General features: G+C 43.4%; 1 protein-coding gene across 1 annotated transcript in view; it reads left to right on the top strand.

Moving 5' to 3' along the window:
- STAB2 (stabilin 2) overlaps positions 1-24,798 on the top strand; it is a 98,919-nt gene that overhangs the window by 1,036 nt on the left and 73,085 nt on the right. Inside the window, exons 2-11 of the mRNA XM_075274557.1 lie at positions 3,156-3,289; positions 3,832-3,947; positions 15,463-15,548; positions 16,630-16,699; positions 20,176-20,271; positions 20,720-20,839; positions 22,079-22,275; positions 24,063-24,196; positions 24,275-24,405; positions 24,637-24,716. Coding sequence (XP_075130658.1) covers positions 3,156-3,289; positions 3,832-3,947; positions 15,463-15,548; positions 16,630-16,699; positions 20,176-20,271; positions 20,720-20,839; positions 22,079-22,275; positions 24,063-24,196; positions 24,275-24,405; positions 24,637-24,716 — 1,164 coding nt within the window. The remainder of the gene's footprint in view (positions 1-3,155; positions 3,290-3,831; positions 3,948-15,462; positions 15,549-16,629; positions 16,700-20,175; positions 20,272-20,719; positions 20,840-22,078; positions 22,276-24,062; positions 24,197-24,274; positions 24,406-24,636; positions 24,717-24,798) is intronic.

Here is a 24,798-nt window from a genome sequence, read left to right as displayed (position 1 = left end):
AAGTGTGTGGGGTCTTTTTTGCTATTGTGTCTGAAGGTGTTTGAACATTTTATAGTATGTTTAATTATACTATCTGACTTCCTTAAAAAAAAAAAAAAAAAAAAAAAAAAAAGCAGGCTAACAGATTTTACTAGCTATGCTTTAAGTATTGCTAGGGGGAGTCCATCCCTTACTCAGGGCAGCATGTACAGATGCAGCATTTTCCAAAGGGGGAGCCACTTGGCTATGTTATACAACTGACATTAGGTTCACATTAGCGTTTGGCTTTCTTCAAGTCCACTTGAGGACCTGAAAAACGGAAACCTAATCCACCCCATTGACTAAAATGGAGTTCATTGAGTTTCTGCCGGCGTTTCCACCCAGAAATTGCAGAGAGAACAGTCCTGCTCACATTGTTCAAGCAAATTCAGGGACAAAATCCCTGAATGGAGTGTGAACGCTAGTGTGAATCCAGCCTTAGAAAACAAATTCTTTATATTAACGTCTGCATATTAAAGTCAAATTCCTGGGTGTGTTTTTAACTAGTCATATCTCCATTTGTCATAGGTACTACTACAATCTTGGGTAAGCTTTCAAATCGGTAGAGGGTTGATAGAAGTTTTTTGTTGTTTTCTATGTAAAGGAGGTTCGGTAAATTGGGTATACTACAAACATTTTCACCACAACTCCCGACACAAAGGTAAAAAATGGCTCTTACGCTGAGTTCACACTAGCGTTCTGTTCTCTGTCATTCGGGTCCGCATGGGGACCCAAAAAAGGGAGAGCTTGTCGATTAAAAAAACTGTTACCAGCAAACCCCATAGACCCCATGGAGTCCACTGTGTGTCCATTTGGCGTTCGTCAGTTTTATACTGAAACCGGTGGAAGAAAAAGTCTACCATGCAAAATTTAGGCCGAATGTGGCAGAGTCTCCTACTGAGTCTGAGATGTGAACCGATCCTTAGGGAGCCTTCGCAGAGAGTTTACGCTCCGCTCATTCTGAACGTAAACTCGTTCAGAGTGAGCGGCGTAAAAACAGATCCCATTGACTTAAATTGTTGCTGGCATATGCGCGCTCCCCATTGAAATCAATGGTAGGCTTTATTACCTATTGCTTTCAATGTGAGACGCGTGTATGCCGGCACCCATTCAAGTGAATGGGATCTGGTTTTTACGCCACTCACTCTGAATGAATTTACGCTCAGAATGAGCGGAGCGTAAACTCCGTGTGAAGGCTCCCCTACACTTTAAATGTGTCAAGATGTGCCAAAATAATATCATAAAATTCTGACTCAGTTTATATCACCTTTTAATTGTCATACTCTAAGACGAGACAGTCTAAAGATGCATCAGATTTATCATCCAGCATGATACCCTGTGATAAATCTTACAATTCCTAAATATTCATGAATTTGAGCCACTTTGTTTTATTGCCCCAGCAATGTGAATGAGATTTTATTTAATCTCATCCCTAAGTGTTTGGGATTGTGTTTTCGCAGCCTTTGTTTAGCATTAATTTTTCTGGTCTTAGCATTAAAAAGGTATTTCATCAAGGTTTTATGGTTTATTGATGTAGGCTGGCTTCCTAATCGATTTGTGTGTACCTAGTGATGTCTTGTGTAAATGTGTTCTAATATGTTGCTATTTCATGATAAGTCAGTGTGGTATAGACCAGTACTTACCATACTGTGCGATGCGCCCCATTTGATGAAGTAGTGACCCCTCATAACTAATATTATAATGGGTTCAAGAGACAAATGTACCATATATACTCGAGTATAAGCCAAATTTTTCAGCCCAGTTTTTGTGCTGAAAAAAGCCCCTCTCGGTTTATACTTTTTTTCAGGAGGGGGGGGGGGGTCTATGACCAGCCACAGTATAAATATATAGAATCTCCCATAAAATAGTGCAAAGAAAAAAAAAAAAAAAAAAGGATTAAAAAAATAAAAATTGTTAATCCCTCCTTTTCCTAGAATACATACTAAAGTAGAAAATGACTGTGAAACACATACACATTATACCTGTGTCTGAAAGTGCCCAGTCTACTGAATATAGGGTATCTGCAGTGCTCCTGTTCCGTTGGGAAGGGGTTAATAGGAGCACTGCAGATACCCTATATTCAGCCAGGCTGAATTCCAAGTGGGGGAAGAAAAAACTCAGTCCTCAGGCTCAGGGAAGGACAACCAAAACACCCCCTCCCCTTTCCCAGCACCAGCACCTACTGCACCCAAAAACTCCGACCATTTTAATGTTTGAAATTTTCCAGTAGCTGCTGCATTTCTCCCCCCTTGGCTTATACTCGAGTCAATAAGTTTTCCCAGTTTTTTGTGGTAAAATTAGGGGCCTCGGCTTATATTCGGGTCGGCTTATACTCAAGTATATACGATACCTTTTTCATTTTGGCTTGGGCTTCAGACAATAGTGAGGCACAGGTATCATCATGTTTTGGCTAGTAAGGCCAAATTAAAGTATTGGGAACTATATCAATGGTGGAAGTTTTCCTCCCTAACCAGGGTGCACATTTATTTTTTGCTCCTTGAAAGAGATAGGTTTTGCCCAAATTCTGCTTTGGAAGAAAAATGTTAGAAATGGGTTTTGCTATGGAATATATTGGGTATTTCCTTCGGATATACCGCTGCTTTTTACCCTTTGCAAAGTTGCAGCATAAATTGACCTGCTACAGATAGAAAGGGTCTATTGTGCTTTTTTAGCACAAGGATGAGATTTGCCCAACACTCTATAACATTGCAAATTATCCACCAAGTTTGCGGCCACCCCGTACACTGCGTGTTTGAATTGTGGACAACCTCTTTGCCTATATTTATATGTGCCTGTGCGTTGTTTGTGTGTGTTGGTTATAGTTTTTACCGGCAACTTACTAAAGTTTGCAAAACCTTAAAGAAAAATGAGGAATATTATCACTTTGCTTAAATAAAATATCAGCATGGACTATTCTACATGTGTACTGCTTGTACATGGAGAATAGCAAGTTTTGTACATGATACCCATTGTTCTATATGAAACTATAAAATGATAAGAAGAAGCCACCAGGCTCGTTTTGAATATCTACAAACTGCAAAGAATAGAGGATGTCTAACTCTAAGTGGATGTTGGGATTGAGAAGATCATTTTCTGGTCATGTCCACAGCTATAATGTATTTACTTTCTTGCTGCAGGTAAAGAACCGATGTGAGGAAAAAAAGTTAGTTACACACAATACAGAATGTAAATCGTGTTCTATCAATGCTGCTGTGAATTGCACTACTGGCTATGAGAAAGTCACTAAAGGGAGTGGATCAAGAGACTGCCGGTAATTTCCATTATTGCATAGATTAACATTAATATGATACATAATATTATATGAGTATCAGTTATCTTTCCTGTAGTGCATTTGCTTCTATATCCTAGATATATAAAACAACCATATAAATATCCCTCATGGGCACAATTCATGGATTCATGTATTGCACAGACAGCCAGTCAGATGAATGTTCTCCATTTAACACTACATTGTTCCATACTATATATACTATATATGGTTGGTTTCAGAAGGCAGGCTGACTGCTGTCATGATAGTTTGAAGACCATACCAATTAACATAAATTACCAAAATTCAGATATTCTGCCCATCCTCTAATAGAACTAAAAATTTGTTCCTTACATATGGGTCATACCATAAGTTTGTACAAAAATGGCTGCATAACCCTTACATTGTCTGCATGGATAACCTATATATACAGGAAGAGAGACAATTATTAACAGCACAAGTATTATACAAAATGTTGTTGCACCAGAAGTATAATATGCAATGGCAGTTCTGATCCTAAATGGTGGTCAAATCCTCTGTTCAAGGTATTTTTTGGACATAAAAGCATATTCCCTCTCACTCCCTGGTTGTCGACATACGTGTAGCAAAGAAACTCTTGTGCCGCAGTGTTGTCCTGGGTACTGGGGACCTGACTGTATCGGTAAGTTACAGAAGTTTGATGTCTATGTAACACAACCTACAACTAAGTTCTCTGCATTAAACAATTTATTAAATTGTGTAATAGTATTGTAAGCGGCCCATGGCTGCTGCAGAATTTCCATTTCTTCTTATGTTTAAGAATATTGCACTGTAAAGGTAAGTTCACATGGGTTTTTTGGAATCGCAAGGTGAATTGGTCTGAAGAATGAGCATCTCACTTAGTTTTCTGGGAGCTAGAACAAATCGGCTCCCAGAAAAAAAGAACTGACCAGCTACCATTGATTTCAATGGGAGCCGTCTTTTTGGTCAGGATTTTGAGGAGGATACGGCCTTAAAATCCTGACCAAAAGACTCAGTGTGAACTTAGGGTAAGTTCACACGGAGATTTTTGGTCAGGATTTTGAGGCCGTATCCACCTCAAAATCCTGACCAAAAAGGCTTGATTTGAAGAGAGAGCCGGTCAGGTGTTTTTTCCGGGAAGAAGCGAGATGCTCATTCTTCAGGACATTTCGCCTCGCGATTCGGCCTGAAGACACTCCCTCCTCTCGACTAGGCCCAGTCATTGGGCCTAATCTGGAGCGGAGCACGCGACTGGATACCGGTGCAGTGAACCAGCATTTAGTCACGGCTACCCATATTTTGGACTGGAACCTGAGGTGGAGGCCGGTCCAAAAAACACCATGTGAACTTACACTTAAACTAAACATAATAAACGTTTTTCTCATAAATCTAGCTAGAAATACTTGATTGTTTGTCTGACAACGTAATTCCTGCATTACCCCTTCCATTAGCATCTGCCAAATTCACATTATATCGGCACCGGTGGAGATTTTATTATTTTTTACCAGATATTTAGTATAAAAAGTAGCAAACCCGCATCTTTTTAACACCAGTTACAAAAATAACTGTAACAGCTGGCATCTGGAATACGCTTTCCAGTTCTGGAGATTCAACATAGAAAAAGACACAGATAAAATAGAACTGATGCGAAGGCGGGCTATAAAAATGGTGGACAGCCTGAAGCATAAAACATATTGGGAGAGTCTTAAAGAACATGCAGAAAAGCAGCTTATTTTCGTTGCAGATTATGATGTGTTTTTTGAGACAAACTCAGTAGTGGCTAAAAGAAGAATTGGAAATAAATAGGAAACTCTTCTCCCTTCTGCTCAATCCACTCCTGAGTTTGGCAAAATAAAATGGCTCCAAAAACTGCAACACAAAAACAGCTTTTCCACAACGTTGGGCCATAGCCTAAACAGGTTTCCCAGCCCCAAACTGATTTTTCATACTGATGAACTATGAGTATGACAAATAAGAGCTGGGAAACCCTTTTAGGCCGTGGGCCCCAGGATGCGAAATTGTTGTGATTTGGCCATGGTATTTCCACGTCGTTTTACAGTACCTGCAAAGTGGCTAATCTCACTCACACATTGCAGAAAGGTATCCACAGTGGAAATGCTGTGATTTCAATAATTGTTGTGTTTTTGTAGATCGCAACATATCAATTATACCTACGGAAACAATGGCGTCTTCTGTGGACTTTCTATGAAAAGCGCTGCAGGAAAAAACATGATGCGTTTCTGCCACGGTCTCTTCTGCAGGGCTTTTTGGCTGTGGCTCGCTAAACGTTGCAGATTACAGTTAAAAAACACTGCGGGAAAAAAAAAGCATCACGCAAAATATGAGCATTTCTGCAGTTATAATGTGTGCTGGTTCCTGTAAAATATTCTGTATTTCAGTGAAACTTGTGACCACGTGTTGAGAGGCCTTATCATGATAGGAGGAGTCAGCTTGTTATAAAAACATGTGGTTGATTTATTAACATCTTGAAGGAAAACACAGGAACAGGGAAATTGTCCAAAATAACATAAATATCAGTCAATGTCTCAATAGCTTACATATTCAGAGAAGTTGGGCTTCTTCATCTGGATATCTTGTAGAGATACAGCTTGGTTCATGCTTGGACATCTGGTTCTTGGACTTGCGGGCTGGTCATGACGTCCTCCATGAATGACCACCATCCAGAACCACCCACCCTGGTCCTCCCAAAGACCCCGACATGTGTATTTCTTACTCATTTATATTCATGAAAGGGGGTGTTACCTTCCATCTTGTTGCTATGTAAGGATATTTCTAAAATAGTGTATTCTAACCACACCCATGTTCCCAAAATATAGAAATGTGATGTCAGTAGAGTATTAACCCTTTGTGTGCTAGTGAATATTGTAATATCATAATATTTATTAGTTCCGTAAAATGCTGCGTTTTCCTCCGTGGCGTTTTTGCAGCCAGAAAAACACTCTGTTTCCGCAACTTTGGGCTTTAGCTTTAATCTCTGTGGCCTTGAGAAAGAAGGTAAAGGGGGATATAAAGACTTTCAATAAGTGAAAGGTATAAATAAGGTTCAGTAGGTAAGTGTTTTTAGTAAATATTAAACACAAGAACACAATATGAAATTATTTGGGGGTAAGATCAGAAGCAATGTCAGGAAATATTTCATTGAAAAAGTAGTTGCGGCTTGGTACAACCTTCCAGCAGATATACAGTTAGCGTGCCTGGGATAACAAGTGAGGTGAACCTGATGAGAACTGTCCGCATGGCACATAAAGAAACAGTCATGTTTATGGAATATCTTTCATATATTTAGTAAATATCTACAGTTTCATATTCCCTTTAATGTTCAGTTTGCTTAAAGTGGAATTTGGTTTTCCCCAGCCAGCTATCCAGTTTGTCTGCAACAAGATCATAGGAAAATGTCTGTCAGATCTTGGCCCACTTCATGCTGTCTGCAGTCCTTTAACCATGGAGACTGAAATATTGTGGATTTTGGAACTTTCTTAGAATTGGATTCCTGCAGCCAGAGGCATAACATGAAGCTTCTGGTCCCCAGTGCAAAATCTGTACCAGGTCCCCTCAACTATAATATATTGTTTATAGTTCTAGTCTTCTCATAGTGGGACAAGATAGCTTATGGGGCCTAGGGGATGCGCCTGTACCTCTTCACCCCCTCAGGTTACGTCCCTGCCAGGCTCTGTGTGTAACAGCAGTCTTAGCGGTCCAGCTCTTCGTTGTTCAGGTCTCCTGACAGAGATGCCGGCCTAGTATGAACCTAGCGTAAAGTGCATAAAAAGTTAGTATTCAGTGGCAGGGCATCTCTTCTGCATTCGATGGTGTCTGAGTCCTGGTCTTTACTTTCCTTTCCTTTTCCTAAACTTCCTGACATAAAGTTGAAGGACAGCTTGTTAGAATACGGTTTGGCCATTGTCTTTGCTGTCAGCTCTGCGAGGACAAATAACCTCTCTGCTTATCTTAAAGGGCTAGGGACCAGCTTTGAAAATACCAGTGACAGTCAGTTCCTTCCTGAGCCTGTCAGTGGCGGCCTGACAGGCTCTGGAGGTGATGACAAAGTGGATTTATCTATCTTTTCTATATTTCCTCAGCAGATAGACTGTATCCCGATTAGGGACCTGCTAAAGCAAACACACATGAAAGTGGGACAAAAAAAACAGCTTTTATGTTGTGTGAGAGATTGTACTTATTGACTAGTGCACAGTACACTATGCTTTCTCTTAGGCTACGCGCACACGTTGTAGATTCCTTATGGAGTTTAGGATTTCAGTCAATGGGTTTTTTCTGAGATTTAGATCACATGTACACATGGAAATTGCCATACAGTACAGTGGGTTTTTTTATTAAACCATATTTTTATTGGTCAAGTGAAAAAGAGGTATATAGCTCGTCCAGTTGTGGGCAACCCCTCCAAATTCTGGACCAACATTAATAAGGTAACCTTTACCTAAACATAAAACCAAAATAGGGAATAGGGGTAGGATATACAAGGTCAGGTGTCTCCTCCAATAAGCTGCAGGATCCAGGGAGACCAGGAAGCCTCAAAGCCATCTAGTGTATTATTCAGTAAAGCAGGTATTCCATGTTCTGAACGTCTTTGACTCTAGAATATTGGTCAACAACCAACAAAAGAGTCGGCTGCTTTCAGCCTGCCAATCCTTTGTGAAGATCAAGATATCATCTATTTCAATGAGAAGGTGAAATTAGCAAAAAAAAAAAAAAAATCCACAACAAACCCAAGACAAAATCAATATGGTGCATAAAATGTACAGCACACATTTTTACCTCTGCATATAGGGACTGTATATAGGGACAGGGACTCCTACAATCATAGATAATAGAGATGAGCGAACACTAAAATGTTCGAGGTTCGAAATTCAATTCGAACAGCCGCTCACTGTTCGAGTGTTCGAATGGGTTTCGAACCCCATTATAGTCTATGGGGAACATAAACTCGTTAAGGGGGAAACCCAAATTCGTGTCTGGAGGGTCACCAAGTCCACTATGACACCCCAGGAAATGATACCAACACCCTGGAATGACACTGGGACAGCAGGGGAAGCATGTCTGGGGGCATAAAAGTCACTTTATTTCATGGAAATCCCTGTCAGTTTGCGATTTTCGCAAGCTAACTTTTCCCCATAGAAATGCATTGGCCAGTGCTGATTGGCCAGAGTACGGAACTCGACCAATCAGCGCTGGCTCTGCTGGAGGAGGCGGAGTCTAAGATCGCTCCACACCAGTCTCCATTCAGGTCCGACCTTAGACTCCGCCTCCTCCGGCAGAGCCAGCGCTGATTGGCCGAAGGCTGGCCAATGCATTCCTATGCGAATGCAGAGACTTAGCAGTGCTGAGTCAGTTTTGCTCAACTACATATCTGATGCACACTCGGCACTGCTACATCAGATGTAGCAATCTGATGTAGCAGAGCCGAGGGTGCACTAGAACCCCTGTGCAAACTCAGTTCACGCTAATAGAATGCATTGGCCAGCGCTGATTGGCCAATGCATTCTATTAGCCCGATGAAGTAGAGCTGAATGTGTGTGCTAAGCACACACATTCAGCACTGCTTCATCACGCCAATACAATGCATTAGCCAGTGCTGATTGGCCAGAGTACGGAATTCGGCCAATCAGCGCTGGCTCTGCTGGAGGAGGCGGAGTCTAAGGTCGGACCTGAATGGAGACTGGTGTGGAGCGATCTTAGACTCCGCCTCCTCCAGCAGAGCCAGCGCTGATTGGCCGAATTCCGCACTCTGGCCAATCAGCGCTGGCCAATGCATTCTATTAGCCCGATGAAGTAGAGCTGAATGTGTGTGCTTAGCACACACATTCAGCTCTACTTCATCGGGCTAATAGAATGCATTGGCCAATCAGCGCTGGCCAATGCATTCTATTAGCTTGATGAAGCAGAGTGTGCATAAGGGTTCAAGCGCACCCTCGGCTCTGATGTAGCAGAGCTGAGGGTGCACAAGGGTTCAAGTGCACCCTCGGCTCTCCTACATCAGAGCCGAGGGTGCGCTTGAACCCTTGTGCAGCCTCGGCTCTGCTACATCAGAGCCGAGGGTGCGCTTGAACCCTTGTGCACACTCTGCTTCATCACGCTAATAGAATGCATTGGCCAGCACTGATTGGCCAGAGTACGGAATTCGGCCAATCAGCGCTGGCCAATGCATCCCTATGGGAAAAAGTTTATCTCACAAAAATCACAATTACACACCCGATAGAGCCCCAAAAAGTTATTTTTAATAACATTCCCCCCTAAATAAAGGTTATCCCTAGCTATCCCTGCCTGTACAGCTATCCCTGTCTCATAGTCACAAAGTTCACATTCTCATATGACCCGGATTTGAAATCCACTATTCGTCTAAAATGGAGGTCACCTGATTTCGGTAGCCAATGACTCTTTCCAATTTTTTTCAATGCCCCCGGTGTCGTAGTTCCTGTCCCACCTCCCCTGCGCTGTTATTGGTGCAAAAAAGGCGCCAGGGAAGGTGGGAGGGGAATCGAATTTTGGCGCACTTTACCACGCGGTGTTGGATTCGAACATGGCGAACACCCTGATATCCGATCGAACATGTGTTCGATAGAACACTGTTCGCTCATCTCTAATAGATAATAGAGATGAGTGAACACTGTTCGGATCAGCCGATCCGAACAGCACGCACCCATAGAAATGAATGGAAGCACCTGTGACGCTGACTTTGCCGGTGGCCGGCCGGCGTCACAGGTGCTTCCATTCATTTCTATGAGTGCGTGCTGTTCGGATCGGCTGATCCGAACAGTGTTCGCTCATCTCTAATAGATAACTATCATACTAGTATTCCTTCTCCCTACATACTGTTCAGGCCAGGAAATTCAGTAAAACTTGGTTGTGTGAATCTAGGCTACGGGCTACAGATAAGTCAATGAGACAGATTTATTAAGATAGGCGTTCTGTATACCAGTCCAGAAAATAGAAAAAGCTGGGCACTCACCGTTGGAAGAGTATAAAAATATTTCAAACCTTTATTTCAAACATCCATTTCAAGCTTGAAAAAGTGCTACCAGCACGAAACGGCTGTCGCTCTCCTCCCCCAGGCATGCCTCCTCCCGTATTGTATGTTAAATGGATGTTTGAAATAAAGGTTTGAAATATGTTTATACTCTTCCAACAGTGAGTGCCCAGCTTTTTCTATTTTCTGGACTGTATATGGACTTTTTTACTTGCTGTGAGCACCACTAGTGAGTATATGGAATTTACCCCTGACCTGCCATAGCATAGTTTGTATGCATGCAGTAGTGCCACCTCATCCTTTACATTTTTTTCTTGCGTCGTTTTGTATACCAGTCCTTATAAAGGACCTGACAAGCATAAGGTGTATGATTTATCAAGGGGCCAAAATGGAAATATACACCAGTCAGGAATTGGCGTAGGTTTCCAGTATAACTCACACCAGAAAAATGGTGTATAATAACCCAGCCCAGCTTTCCCTGCTCTGCACCCCAAGCTTGCCCTGCACCAAACCCCGCTCCGTGATGAGTGAGGCACAGAATGAGAAGGCTTTGCACTAAAGATGCATCACATCATTATACATCATATGTAGAGATGTGTGGTGTAAAACAAAAAGTGCAACATCTTCATTGAATAGGGTCTCTATGGCTGTTCGGTACTGTTATTTTGTCTGGTACTGCCCACATAGACCTAATAACTATAGACCAGACAAGAATTTTTCTGAATTGCCAGCCATGTTGGCTTTATGCTAACTTAATAAATTGCTTCAGTCTGAGATATGATTTATCTATTGAGAGAAATGATCCCAGCACCTTTCTGTAGGACTGTGCACAGTAGACTTTGCAACCAGACACATTTTTAGCATTGCTTGCAGAGCTTACAGGAAACGGTGCATGTTAGCTCCCTTTTTTGCCACTTCTTTTGTTTTACATGTACTTCAAGCAGTTTTTCTGTACAATTCAATCTCTGCTCCCCGAGGAACTGTTAAAGATGACTCTGTCATTACCTGGTGGAAATGTGTGCATGTAAGCACTTTCACCTGTATGGCCAAAACAGGAGGCACGAGATATTACTCATGTCAAGGGTCAGAGATGAATTTGCTTGTCAGTACATTTTTCTGTTGTACCCACTTTAGAACATCCTTAAACGGTAAAAAACAAGCAGTCATGACAAAAAAATCTGCTACAAACTGATACTATGTAGCAATAATGTAACAGCTGTAAAAGTCACTGGTGTAATAATAATGTCTAACAATTATACAATGGAAACGTAGACTAGGCAGTGTGAATATGTGCTAGATTTATCACAGTGGCTGATGCTGGGTCATAATCTGGTGTACATTTAGACTGTGTAGTCCATCTTTACTCCACCTATTTGTTGGTTTAGTATTTGTAAGAAAAGTGACAAATTTATACTCCCAATACCACTTTTTAGTCACACCACTTTCCTAGTAGGTCAGGTCCCCCTTTTTTGTAAGGGGCCATTCAAACTAGCGCCGCTGTCCGCCCTTAAAGCAAACCACCAGTGTCCGTATGCAGCCTCTCCACGGTAAAACCGTTTTGGGTTGTTTTGGTTTTTTTGGCACAGGCACAAAATCCTGTATGTTTGACTTTGTGATGTGGTGCAAGGCATGTAAGCCAGGTTTTGATCAGGTGCAGATGTGAACCAAGGCTTATTAGAAATTACTATGCAGCCTTTTCCTGATAGTAATTACTCATTTTATACGGTGACTGCCCACATATCTCTTGGCTTTCTTCAACACCTCTCCCCCTTCCCTTCTCCGTAGCAGTGGCGGATCCAGGTTTTGCGGGGCCCTGGGCAATTGACTTTGGTGGGGCCCTACTTACTGGGGGTCTCGCACTTCTAACCTGTACTTCCCCACTGTTGAAGACTAGAAAGAGGGAATAAAACATGTGGCGCGCGCAGCGCGCCGCAGCAAATTAGGCCCCGCCCACTTTTATGTTGACTCCACCCATTCTTATTCAATTTTCATGTGATTCCACACAGTATAATCCTCCTACAGTCACCCGTAAATTATATCTCCCCCCCATTTTCATATACACCCTTCATCTACCCCTAGTTTCATGTCCCCCCCCTCTATCTCTGTCCTCAGTTTCATGCCATCCCCCCCTTCATCTGCCCCAGTGTCATGCCGTTCTCCCCCCTTCATCTGCCCGAGTGTCATGCTGTTCTCTCCCCCCTCATTTGCCCCAGTGTCATGCTGTTCTCCCCCCCCCTCCATCTGCCCCAGTGTCATGCTGTTCTCCCCCCCCCTCCATCTGCCCGAGTGTCATGCTGTTCTCTCCCCCCTCATTTGCCCCAGTGTCATGCTGTTCTCCCCCTTCATCTGCCCGAGTGTCATGCTGTTCTCTCCCCCCTCATTTGCCCCAGTGTCATGCTGTTCTCCCCCCTCCATCTGCCCCAGTGTCATGCCGTTCTCCCCCCCTCCATCTGCCCCAGTGCCATGCCATTCTCCCCCCTCCATCTGCCCCAGTGTCATGCCGTTCTCCTCCCCTTCATCTGCCCCAGTGTCATGCCGTTCTCCCCCCTTCATTTGCCCCAGTGTCATGCCATTCTCCCCCCTTCATCTGCCCCAGTGTCATGCTGCTCTCTCCCCCTTCATTTGCCCCAGTGTCATGCTGTTCTCCCCTTCATCTGCCCCAGTGTCATGCCGTTCTCCCCCCTCCATCTGCCCCAGTGTCATGCTGTTCTCCCCCCCTTCATCTGCCCCAGTGTCATGCTGTTCTCCCCCCCCTCCATCTGCCCCAGTGTCATGCTGTTCTCCCCCCCTCCATCTGCCCCAGTGTCATGCCGTTCTCCCCTCTCCATCTGCCCCAGTGTCATGCCGTTCTCTCCCCCTCTTCATCTGCCCCAGTGTCATGCCGTTCTCCCCCCCTCCATCTGCCCCAGTGTCATGCTGTTCTCCCCCCCTCCATCTGCCCCAGTGCCATGCCGTTCTCCCCCTCCATCTGCCCCAGTGTCATGCTGTTCTCCCCCCTTTCATCTGCCCCAGTGTCATGCTGTTCTCCCCCCCTCCATCTGCCCCAGTGTCATGCCGTTCTCCCCCCCTCCATCTGCCCCAGTGTCATGCTGTTCTCCCCCCCTCCATCTGCCCCAGTGCCATGCCGTTCTCCCCCCTCCATCTGCCCCAGTGTCATGCTGCTCTCTCCCCCTTCATTTGCCCCAGTGTCATGCTGTTCTCCCCTTCATCTGCCCCAGTGTCATGCCGTTCTCCCCCCTCCATCTGCCCCAGTGTCATGCTGTTCTCCCCCCCTTCATCTGCCCCAGTGTCATGCTGTTCTCCCCCCCCCTCCATCTGCCCCAGTGTCATGCTGTTCTCCCCCCCTCCATCTGCCCCAGTGTCATGTCGTTCTCCCCTCTCCATCTGCCCCAGTGTCATGCCGTTCTCCCCCCTCCATCTGCCCCAGTGTCATGCTGTTCTCCCCCCCTCCATCTGCCCCAGTGCCATGCCGTTCTCCCCCTCCATCTGCCCCAGTGTCATGCTGTTCTCCCCCCTTTCATCTGCCCCAGTGTCATGTTGTTCTCCCCCCCTCCATCTGCCCCAGTGTCATGCCGTTCTCCCCCCCTCCATCTGCCCCAGTGTCATGCTGTTCTCCCCCCCTCCATCTGCCCCAGTGTCATGCTGTTCTCCCCCCCTCCATCTGCCCCAGTGCCATGCCGTTCTCCCCCCTCCATCTGCCCCAGTGTCATGCCGTTCTCTCCCCCTCCATCTGCCCCAGTGTCATGCTGTTCTCCCCCCCCTCCATCTGCCCCAGTGCCATGCCGTTCTCCCCCCCTCCATCTGCCCCAGTGTCATGCTGTTCTCCCCCCCCTCCATCTGCCCCAGTGTCATGCTGTTCTCCCCCCCTCCATCTGCCCCAGTGCCATGCCGTTCTCCCCCCTCCATCTGCCCCAGTGTCATGCTGTTCTCCCCCCCTCCATCTGCCCCAGTGCCATGCCGTTCTCCCCCCCTCCATCTGCCCCAGTGTCATGCTGTTCTCCCCCCCTCCATCTGCCCCAGTGTCATGCTGTTCTCCCCCCCTCCATCTGCCCCAGTGCCATGCCGTTCTCCCCCCTCCATCTGCCCCAGTGTCATGCCGTTCTCCCCCCTCCATCTGCCCCAATGTCATGCCGTTCTCTCACACACACACACACACACACACACACACATACACACTCACCATTCCTCGTTCCCCCGCAGCTCTCTCCTCATGCACATATTGTAGTTGCGATGTGATGACGTCATCACATCGCGGCTACAAATGCCGGAGCTCAGCGTTAAAGTAGGTAGCTGTCCTACTGCCGATGAGCCGAATACATAGGCGTTTAAAGCAGGAGCTGTCAGCTCCTGCTTTAACGCTGAGCTCAGTTGGAGTCGGGACATGCCGACCGGGACCATCTTGTTAGGTCCCGGCCGCGCCGCGGGGCCCCGCTAAGCGCGGGGCCCCGGGCGGTTGCCCGGCTCGCCCGGCCCTGGATCCGCCCCTGCTCCGTAGAACCTATTGTAAACTGACACTGTTTGTGTAAGGGATAAGGACAGAATGAATCAGACAAGAAGTAAAGACAGGAGTAATACGGAAAGACACAAGCACTTTTCTTTAGTGAAGTATATAGTGAATAGATTATTCCCTTCACCTACACTATTGATTTATAAAAAAAATAATCCCATTTCTTATGCTGCAACTGTAAATCTCTGGGGTTAGCTGCTGGTAATTTTGCCGGTATGTCCTCAGCATTCACACACTTTGTTGTGCTATATTTGGGGGGTTTTATGTGTCCACACATTTCTAACTTGTTTTTTTTAATCAATTTTTCATACAGAGAAGTATATGGAAAAACAATTGTAAAATGCCAAATTTAGAGATGGCTGCATTTTGAAAAAAGAAACTCTGTAAATTGTAAAAATTCAGAAACGCAACAAAAAGGCCACATAAATACAGTGTACTATGTAGTATTACTAAACATGCTATGTGTGGGAAACGCTCTTTTTGATTTGCCTAGACTGATATATTACAACTAAACCTCAGATGGGAGAAGTATTAAGTGTGTAGAAGGAGCTGCCACTCAATATGAACAGCAAATATTGCAAAATTCCAAATACACAAATCCTTACACATTAATATAACTTTACTTTAATGGATTTATCCTATTAACTAAGTTGATGTCATTCACAGAATGTCCAGGAGGGGCATCGTCTCCATGTAATGGCAGAGGAACGTGTTCTGAGGGGTTGGATGGTAATGGCACCTGCTCTTGTCAGGTATGCTGTGTTATATTCACAAAGCTGCTGTTGTTCTGTAAACCCTAATATGTTATTTATATTCATTTCAAGGGTTTTCTGGGCCACAAATATTGCTGACATATTCTAAGGAGAGGTTATCGATATCAGATCAATGGGAGCTTGGCATACTCACTTAGCAGACCTCTACGGATATGATATGTATCAATATTTTAGCATGGAAACCCTTTTAAGTTAACTTTTTACATGTTCAGTCATTTTATTATTTTGTTTACACAGTATATGACCAATTCCTGACAGTTTGCACCATTTTTGGCTGACATTGAGGTTGTGGTGGGACTCACCAGCTAATGTCACAGTGTAGCCACACATTAAACCCATTCAACTGAATGAATCACTTTAGACTGAAGTTTTTAAAAATCCCCTATCATCAATGTAACTGCAATGTGTCATGCTACGTAAATGCCACCTGATAAAAAAAAAAAAATGTAACATTACACAATACCAAAATCTCCTGCAGTTTCCCCAAAAGGGCAATGTTTAACACAGACAACCTTTTTAATATTCTATCTAAACATTCAGTCTCAAAATTTGATAACTCCCATGCATAGTGCTATCTAGATAACGTAAAGGGGTTTTCTGAATTAAGAATATTGATAACCTATCCAAAAGAGAGGTCAGAAATATCAGATCCACCAGTAACATTGATTAGAGAATGGAGCAGGAAGCAGACAGCTCTGTCGTGTGTGTAGCGGCTTGAGTCACTGCAGCTTAGTTCCCTTTTAAATGAATAGGAACTGATTTGCAGTACTTTATCTGGCCACTACACAGAGAACAGCGCTGTCTGCTTCCTGCTCCATTCTCTGTGTTTCAGATGCTAAGAACAACTAATCATTGGGTTTTTGGACCTCCAAAGATTTTCTATTGATTACCAGGATATGTCATCAATATTCAGTCTGGAAAAGCCCTTTAACAAAACTCAAAATCTGCTCCTCCTATGTAGTACAGTTGCCGTTACATTTGGATTCTGAGCGCCAATCTTGAGATCTACTGCTGTAAATACATTGTGAATTTCAACTGACTATTTGTAGTCTTTGTGTAGGAAGGATTTGGTGGGATAGCTTGTGAGAAATGTGCCGATAACAACATGTATGGTGCGGACTGTCGCTCTGGTAAGTAAAAAAGTATTAGTATTAATTTTGAAAGTAATGCAAAATGTTATATTATTATTAATATTCCTGTTCAGCCCAGTTCACATCTGCGTTCAGGTTTCCTTTCAGGCAGACCACTTGAGCGGTTACCTGGGAAAATACACAAACGCCTGACTATGATGGGGTCCAAGTGGCTTCCACTTGGGTTCCTCACGGTGCATGCTTGTAGCACTTTTCTTTCCACATGTTTCGTGCAGAAACCACATGGATCAATTATATTCTATGGGGTTCGCATGTTTTCCCAGGTAACTGCTTTTCTATGTATATAGGTTTCCGTTCAGGATGGGGCCGGTTGGGGAACCCGAATGCAGATGTGAATCGGGTCTTACTCTTCATCATTTAGAATTACAAATCATATGTACTACCACTAGGTGGCAGCAGATAATAAGATACATTTAGTGAGAAGCGCTAATATACTATGTCAATTCTTTGTCTTTGTAACTTTCTATTGAGAATAGGAGAGTGAACATTATTATGTGATATTTGATATAATTATAATATGGTATTATATGTCACCTCCACCTCAAAAACATCTCCAGAATACGCCCTTTCCTCACCAGAGATACACTAAAGACACTTATTGTCTCTGATTCATTCTCGCCCTGACTACTGTAACTCCTTACTAATCGGTCTTCCCTCACTAAACTCTCCCCTCTACAATCTATTCTGAATGCAGCGGCCAGGCTCATCTATCAGGCTAGACGCTACAGCGATGCCTCTGGTCTGTGCCAGTCGCTACACTGGCTGCCTCTTCACTACAGAATAAAATATAAAGTTATCACCCTCATCCACAAAGCTCTCCATAATGCCGCACCTCCATACATTTCCTCCCTCATCTCTGTCTACCGCCCAACCTGTTTTCTTTGTTCACTCAATGACCTAACACTTACATCCTCTATTATCAGAACCTCCCACGCTCGTATACAAGACTTCTCCCAAGCTGCACCACTTCTCTGGAATGCTCTACCCCGGACAATCAGATTAATTCCCAATTTCTACAGTTTCAAACGCAAACTAAAGACACCTCTATTCAGACAGGCCCATCACAATTCCTAATGTAAACCTTTCTGTACCGTAATTAGAATCCCTAAAACGTACCCTCCTCTGTTCCCACTCCCACATTTCCCCACATGATATGATGCCATCTCAGGCTAACTTTATATGTCTAAGCACCATCCACATGTTAAAGGACACGACTAGTGACACCTCAAAGTTTTATGTTTGTGTAATGACAGTCACCTCTATTACAAAATTGTCTGACCACTGCATAAGCAATGCTGCCTCCGATGCCGCCCCTGCTAACTCTTGTATCACCTCGTCTACCTCATAGATTGTAAGCTCTTGTGAAGCAGGGCCCTCAGTCCCATTGTGTGAAAATGACTTTCTTTGTAATGCATCTTTCTGTCTGTATTTGAACCCTACAAATCGTACAGTGCTGCGGAATATGTTGGCGCTATATAAATAAAACGTATTATTATTATATAACCCTGACATTAACTTTGTTGCTAACCTTCGATGGCCAGTTTTTTTGGGGCCCAGCCCAATTCAGGCACTTTTGATGCATCCCATTCCTGGTGTGTAAAAGGTGAAATGACATGTCACTGGAGATACCAAGACCTAGTACCCTGATAATTAAGTGATCATCTATAGTAATAAAGCCATATAGTAGTTCATTATATACCATGTTAACCGCTGGCTGGGTCACCAGGTTTTTTTTTTCGGGGGGGGCTACTCTAAGAGGAGGTCTCTCTCTACCCTCTGCAGATACTATTGAGAACTACTTCAAATGACTGTACCTCCAGATATTAAACAACTTAATATAATGTGAGATTCTCAGCTTACACATGCCACCAAGATTTCAGCTCTAGCTATAATAAAATGGAGGCATCACTAGGTAAAAACACATTCAGGAATGTGGTTTTTATATTCAGCATAAACTGATGCGTATAAAGCTCAAAATCCCAACTGTGTTATTAAAGGGGTATTCCCACGTCGCATACTCGCCAGTCTTCGTTGTTGAAAAATCTTCTGTCTTCTGGCTTTGTTGCGTCATTGGTGGGCGGGGTCACATATGCAAAGCCAAGCGGCGAGATGCAGCTGGCCCTGCGTGCGCGCTCATAGACCAGTATAGCCTTCACAATGTGAATACAGACCTGACATCCGCCTCTCTCTATTACAGCGGGTGCCGATCTGTATTCGCATTGTGAAGGCTAGACTGGTCTATGAGTGTGCACACAGGGCCAGCGGCTGTGCATATGTGAATACAAACCCGGCATCTGCTGTAATAGAGAGGTGGATGCCGGGGAGGGTTAGACGCCGGCGCAGATGCACAGATGCCGGCACAGGTGCCTGCAACATCGCTATGCTTCTGCCCTGCATGAAGCCAGCAGCGGCAGAAGCGATGCTGTTATTCCGCTCCTGCCGCTGCTGGCTTCATGCAGGGCAGAAGCATAGCGATGTTGCAGGCACCTGTGCCGGCATCTGTGCATCTGTGCCGGCGTCTAACCCTCCCCGGCATCCACCTCTCCATTACAGCGGATGCCAGTCTGCATTGGCGGCCCCTTCCCCCCAAAGGGTAAACTACCCCCCCCCCTCCAGGCTCGCTCCCGTGCACTTAGCCCCTCCTCCCTCAGATCAGCAGATACATCACTTGACTTATGACCAGATAAGTCAAGGGATGTGTCCCAAAAAAATGAATAAAGTGATATAGCGGCCAAACAAAGCATTTTTGCTGAAGCAATGTATTTAGGAAAAGTCTTACATCCACATTATCAAGCAGTATAGATAGGATCCTTGTGATGGGACAACCCCTTTAACTAGTAATATCTTAGGATTAGTTTAGTTGATACTGTAATCTTCAAATAAGGATGCACTAAGTCGTACAGGGTCTTGCACACATCGGAGATCCTGCAAATATTCAATTCACAAATCAATTTATATAAAATTTAACTTTTACTGATGTGCAGCTAAAAGATGTCTAAAAAACCACTCATGAACTCTGTGCTTGTGGTACAAAAGGAACCACCTTACCTTATATTCCAACATTTATTATTGACAAAAATACTGCCATAATATCAAAAGTTGTTAGAAAGTTTAGTTATGCTTTAAGTATTTTACAAAAATGTTCGCCAAACAACCTCAGACAATAGCAAAAAAAATATGAATGCTGTAGCCTCTTGAACCAGCTCAGTGGAAGTCCCACCAATTACATATAGATGATCTAAGGAGAGGTCATCAACATGTAAAACCCTATTAAATAAATGCTGCATCCCAAGCCATATACACTTATTAGACCCAAGTCACTCAATGTACAAACCAGCTTGGACACATTGTACTTGTCTAAAGAATAGTTTCATATACCAGTTACTGATTGTTCTGTCATTGCTGGACATAAGTTTTTGTACTCCATAAAATGCTTTATTCTTTCATCTCCACAGCCTGTTCTTGTGTACATGGGGTTTGTAACAGTGGGATAGATGGAGATGGCATATGCTTGTGCTTTTCTAGCTATGGCGGTCCTCGGTGTGATGAACGTAAGTATTGGAGTACGGGACATTGGATAGGGAGGGATTGGCATTTTACAGTGTGGAGGGATACATGGTCTGCTGCTTGTAACATCAATGTTGCAGATTTCTATATACACTTCCAGTTACAATTTTTCATACATGAATAAGTGAATGAAACCCTGTAACTTTTGAAAGCAGGGTTAAAAGATTGACAGAGTAGAGCAGCAGCAATTATTTGTATGTCTTTTCTAGCAGCCTCATCCTACCCCTCCCCTCTTTATAGACTAATATGTACAAAGTAACTTGACCTGAAAAATGGAAGAGAAAACCTATTTCTTTAATAAGATATATTACCAAGTTTCTCGTTTATTGCATAGTAATATTTCCATTCCTTTCCAAATTTAGCAGCACATATTACAACTGTAAGGTGAAAATTTCTATAAAGACTTGTAATATATTTGTTTTATGATCTTAGCTTTACCAGACTGTGTAGCATTGAACTGCAAGGCAAATATGCGATGTGTAAGCTCAAGTTCAGGAGTTTTGGAGTGCAAATGCTTACTGGATTATGAACAGAAAGGCGCACAGTGTGAACGTAAGACTTCTTATAGTAATTCTCTAGTATTATTATGTAGCTACATATCACACTTTCACAACTACCTTTCATCACCAACTCCAATTCGTTGCATTCTTCAAGATTTGGCTCCACTGATTCTGGCTTGGTTGGAATTTTTCCTCTAGCCCCCACCATTCCTGAGCAATCAATGCTGTTAGTTTGGGTCCCTGATATGCTAATTAGGCTCTGTATTGTCAGGTGGGCGGTGTCAGGCAGGAACAGATAAGGGGTGTGCGTCTGAGCTCTGATACTGGCTACCTCGGATTGGAGTTCTGAATCACACCCCCAGTCTGACACTACCCTTCTGACATTTCAGAGGCTAAATAGCACATCAAGCACCAAAACTAAGTGCACTTGTTAGGAACGGTCAAGGCTAAAGAGAAAATTCCAGCAGCGATGGAATCAGTCAAGTGGTGACTATTACCAAATCTGAAGAACTTGAATTGATGGAGGAGATGAGAGGTGACCTTTAAAGAGGACCTTTCACCACTTTTGGGCACATGCAGTGTTATATACTGCTGGAAAGCTGACAGTGCGCTGAATTCAGCGCACTGTCGGCTTTCCCGATCTGTGCCCGGTGTAAAGAGCTTACGGTGCCGGTACCGTAGTGCTCTATGGTCAGAAGGGCGTTTCTGACAGTTAGCCAGGAATGCCCTTCTGCCTCGCAGCGCCAATCACGCTGTGCTGTGGAGCGGGGAGGAACTCCCCCCTCCCGCTCCTGATAATGCTCGTCTATGGACGAGCTGTGTGAGCAGAGGGAGGGGGCGTTCCTCCCCGCCCTTCTGACCATAGAGCACTACGGTACCGGCACCGTAAGCTCTTTACACCGGGCACAGATCGGGAAAGCCTACAGTGCGCTGAATTCAGCGCACTGTCAGCTTTCCAGCAGTATATAACACTGCATGTGCCCAAAAGTGGTGAAAGGTCCTCTTTAAGTCGCTAATATTTTGTCTGCTTAATGTCTAAAACCATCAGCAACTTTGACTTTGGCCCTTTGTTTGAGCTTCAGATAAGAATTCAAATTGTCTGATGTGAATGATGATAATTTAATAATAACAGAGCTGTAGAATATGTTGGCTGTATAAAAGCAAGTGCAATATATTGTCAATACAGACTTGTCAAAATCAGTGCAGTACCAAATCAATAGTCTAGAAGGGTGGGAATACTTATATTCCAATTATTAAGCTGTCCGATCCCTGCTCACTCTTTCTTTTACAGCAATCAATCCTTGTTTGAAGAAAGTTTGTCATGAGGCCGCAGACTGTATCCATGTTGGCCCAAATCGACACAGCTGTAAATGCCATGAAGGCTACACAGGTGACGGTAACTTGTGTTTACCCATTGATCCCTGTCAGACAAACTTTGGAGGTTGCCCCCTACCATCTTCTGTCTGCAAATATGATGGTCCTGGAAAGGTAAGAATGCAATGTACTGTGTAGCTTATTTTACATTACTTAAAGAGGACCTGCCACCATTTTGGGGACATGCGGTTTAATACACCGCTAGAAAGCCCAGATCGGCTTTCCCGTTCTGTGCCCCCAGTGAAGAGCTATTGGTGCTGGTACCGTAGCTCTTCACTGTCAAAAGGGCGTTTCTAACAGTCAGTCAGGAACACCCTTCCTCACAGCAGCCTCTACTGTTGGCTTTCTGTCGGTGTATTAAACTGCATGTCCCCAAAATGGTGAAAGGTCCTCTTTAAGAATAGTAAGTGGTCCATGTGTAGATTCTGGAAACTCTTTTTATTACTTTCAAAATTGCACTTACTAGTGTATTCAATGCAGACATTATACAAAAAGTACTGTGCAGGGGTACTGGACTACTTTTATAAAAGTACACGGACCTGTGTCTGATATCAAGAGAATGTCCAAGCTGAATAGTAGCTAAACAAGTCAAGTATATACAAATATTAATACACATCTCCAATCCCACCCAGTCTTTTCCATTCATCATTTGACCCCACCATGTCCCGTTGTGCCCCAATACATAGAGCCATTCTCTGTAGCATTCAGTGATGAAGCCTCCTTAATGGGCCCCATGCAGTATAATACCTCCTCACAGTATAATTCCCTCATGTTGGTCCTACACAGTATAATACCCCCTTAGTGCTCTGTACACAGTATAATGCCCCCTCAGTGGTTTCCACATGGTATAATGTCTTATTAGTGCCCACACACAGTACAATGCCCCATACTTATATTGCCCCTTGATGTCCCCACAAACCATAACGCCTCCCACACACTATAACACTCCTTAGTACCCCATGACAGTATAATGCCTCATTACTACCCCAACCCAGAGTAAATTCCCCCATAGTGCCCACACACAGTGCAATGTCCCCACAGTGCCAGAAAGTACATTATAGCATGAGGAGAATTATATAGGAAAAATAGCAATTTTGATTAGTACTAAAGCTAGACAGATGTCTACCATTAAGAAACAAGTAGCACATAATAAATAAAGCAGGATTAGGACATGTTGTTTGTATCAGTATGTTTCACCCGACCATTACACAGCTCCATGAAGATATTTGTGACAGGTTTTTCAGGAAACAGACATTTTCTTGGTTAATTTGTTTTGGGGGGTTTTCATTCATAGATAACTATTTCCTTGTAAGACATTGTCGTTAAAGAAAAAGTCTCATGTATTTAATGTTAGTGTCATTACGTAATTAAGAATGTAGAAAAGAATGCGGCTATTCATGGGGGCCACCATATTGAGCTTCCTTCCTGTATTGTCTATACATACAGATCAGCAATGTGTGTGTACTTTATGGGAGTCAATTGACAACAAAATGTCATAGATTGTTTCCTTACTCAGACCTCCTTCTGTAAGCAAGAATAGAAAGATGTTGCCAAAATCAGCTAATGCTTTGGTGGACCCATGTGCATATTACATGAGTAGCCATTACATATTGCCATTAATTTTAATGGATGATATGTAATACTACAAGCATTACAACAACATCACTGCTACTACTACTATACTACTACTACTACTACTACTACTACTACTACTACTACTACTACTACTACTACAATACTACTACTACAATACTACTACTACTACTACTACTACTTACTACTACTACTACTACAATACTACTACTACTACTACTACTACTACTACTACTACTACTATACCAATGTGTTGACAGTAATAATAAGAGTGTATATGTTATGTAATAGGCATTTGTTTTTTCCAGTCTCATTGTGAATGTGCAGAAGGATACACTAACTTTCAACCAGGAGTTGGATGCAAGCTAGTAGACATATGTACAACCAAGAATACATGCAGCAAACATGCGACCTGTACCACTGTTCCTCCAGGGAAAATTGAGTGAGTGTTTATTCCATGTATATATAATAGCTCCATGAGAAAATAATCCTATATAATAACACTTCCCATGTTGTACAGATGTCTATGCAAGAATGGTTATTCTGGTGATGGCTTTGTATGTTATGGAAACATATGGGATCGTATGAAAGAAATTAACAGTGAACCAGGACAGTGGCAGGGAAAGCTTTCTACTGCTCTTACCTTGTTTGGTAAGTGTTCATCCCTATTTCTAAAGGGAGTATTCCAGATACAATATTTATGGGGATATAAATGACTGATCGGTGGAACTGGAAGCCCGACTGGTCACACGGCCATGAGACTGTGAGACAACCCCAAATCTGTATTTTACACAATATCTATCCACAGACTCTTTGTATTTTTGATGTTGTTTCTTAACTTAAATACAGCATTAAAATAGTATCTGTTTCTTTATCCCAAAGAGGAGTATTCCTGGCCTCTATCTTCACTGGGACCATTCACTGTTCTAGTACCAATAAACAAAGGCATCAAAGCAAAGGATGTAAGTATACTAATATGGAAAAAATAATAATAATAATAATAATAATAATAATAATAATAATGACCTCCTGGTCTCTAATTCC

Source organism: Leptodactylus fuscus, chromosome 5 (genome assembly GCF_031893055.1).
Source record: "Leptodactylus fuscus isolate aLepFus1 chromosome 5, aLepFus1.hap2, whole genome shotgun sequence".
Lineage (NCBI taxonomy): Eukaryota > Metazoa > Chordata > Amphibia > Anura > Leptodactylidae > Leptodactylus > Leptodactylus fuscus.
The sequence above is the reverse complement of the archived record's forward strand: the minus strand, read 5'-3'. Positions and strand labels throughout refer to the sequence as shown.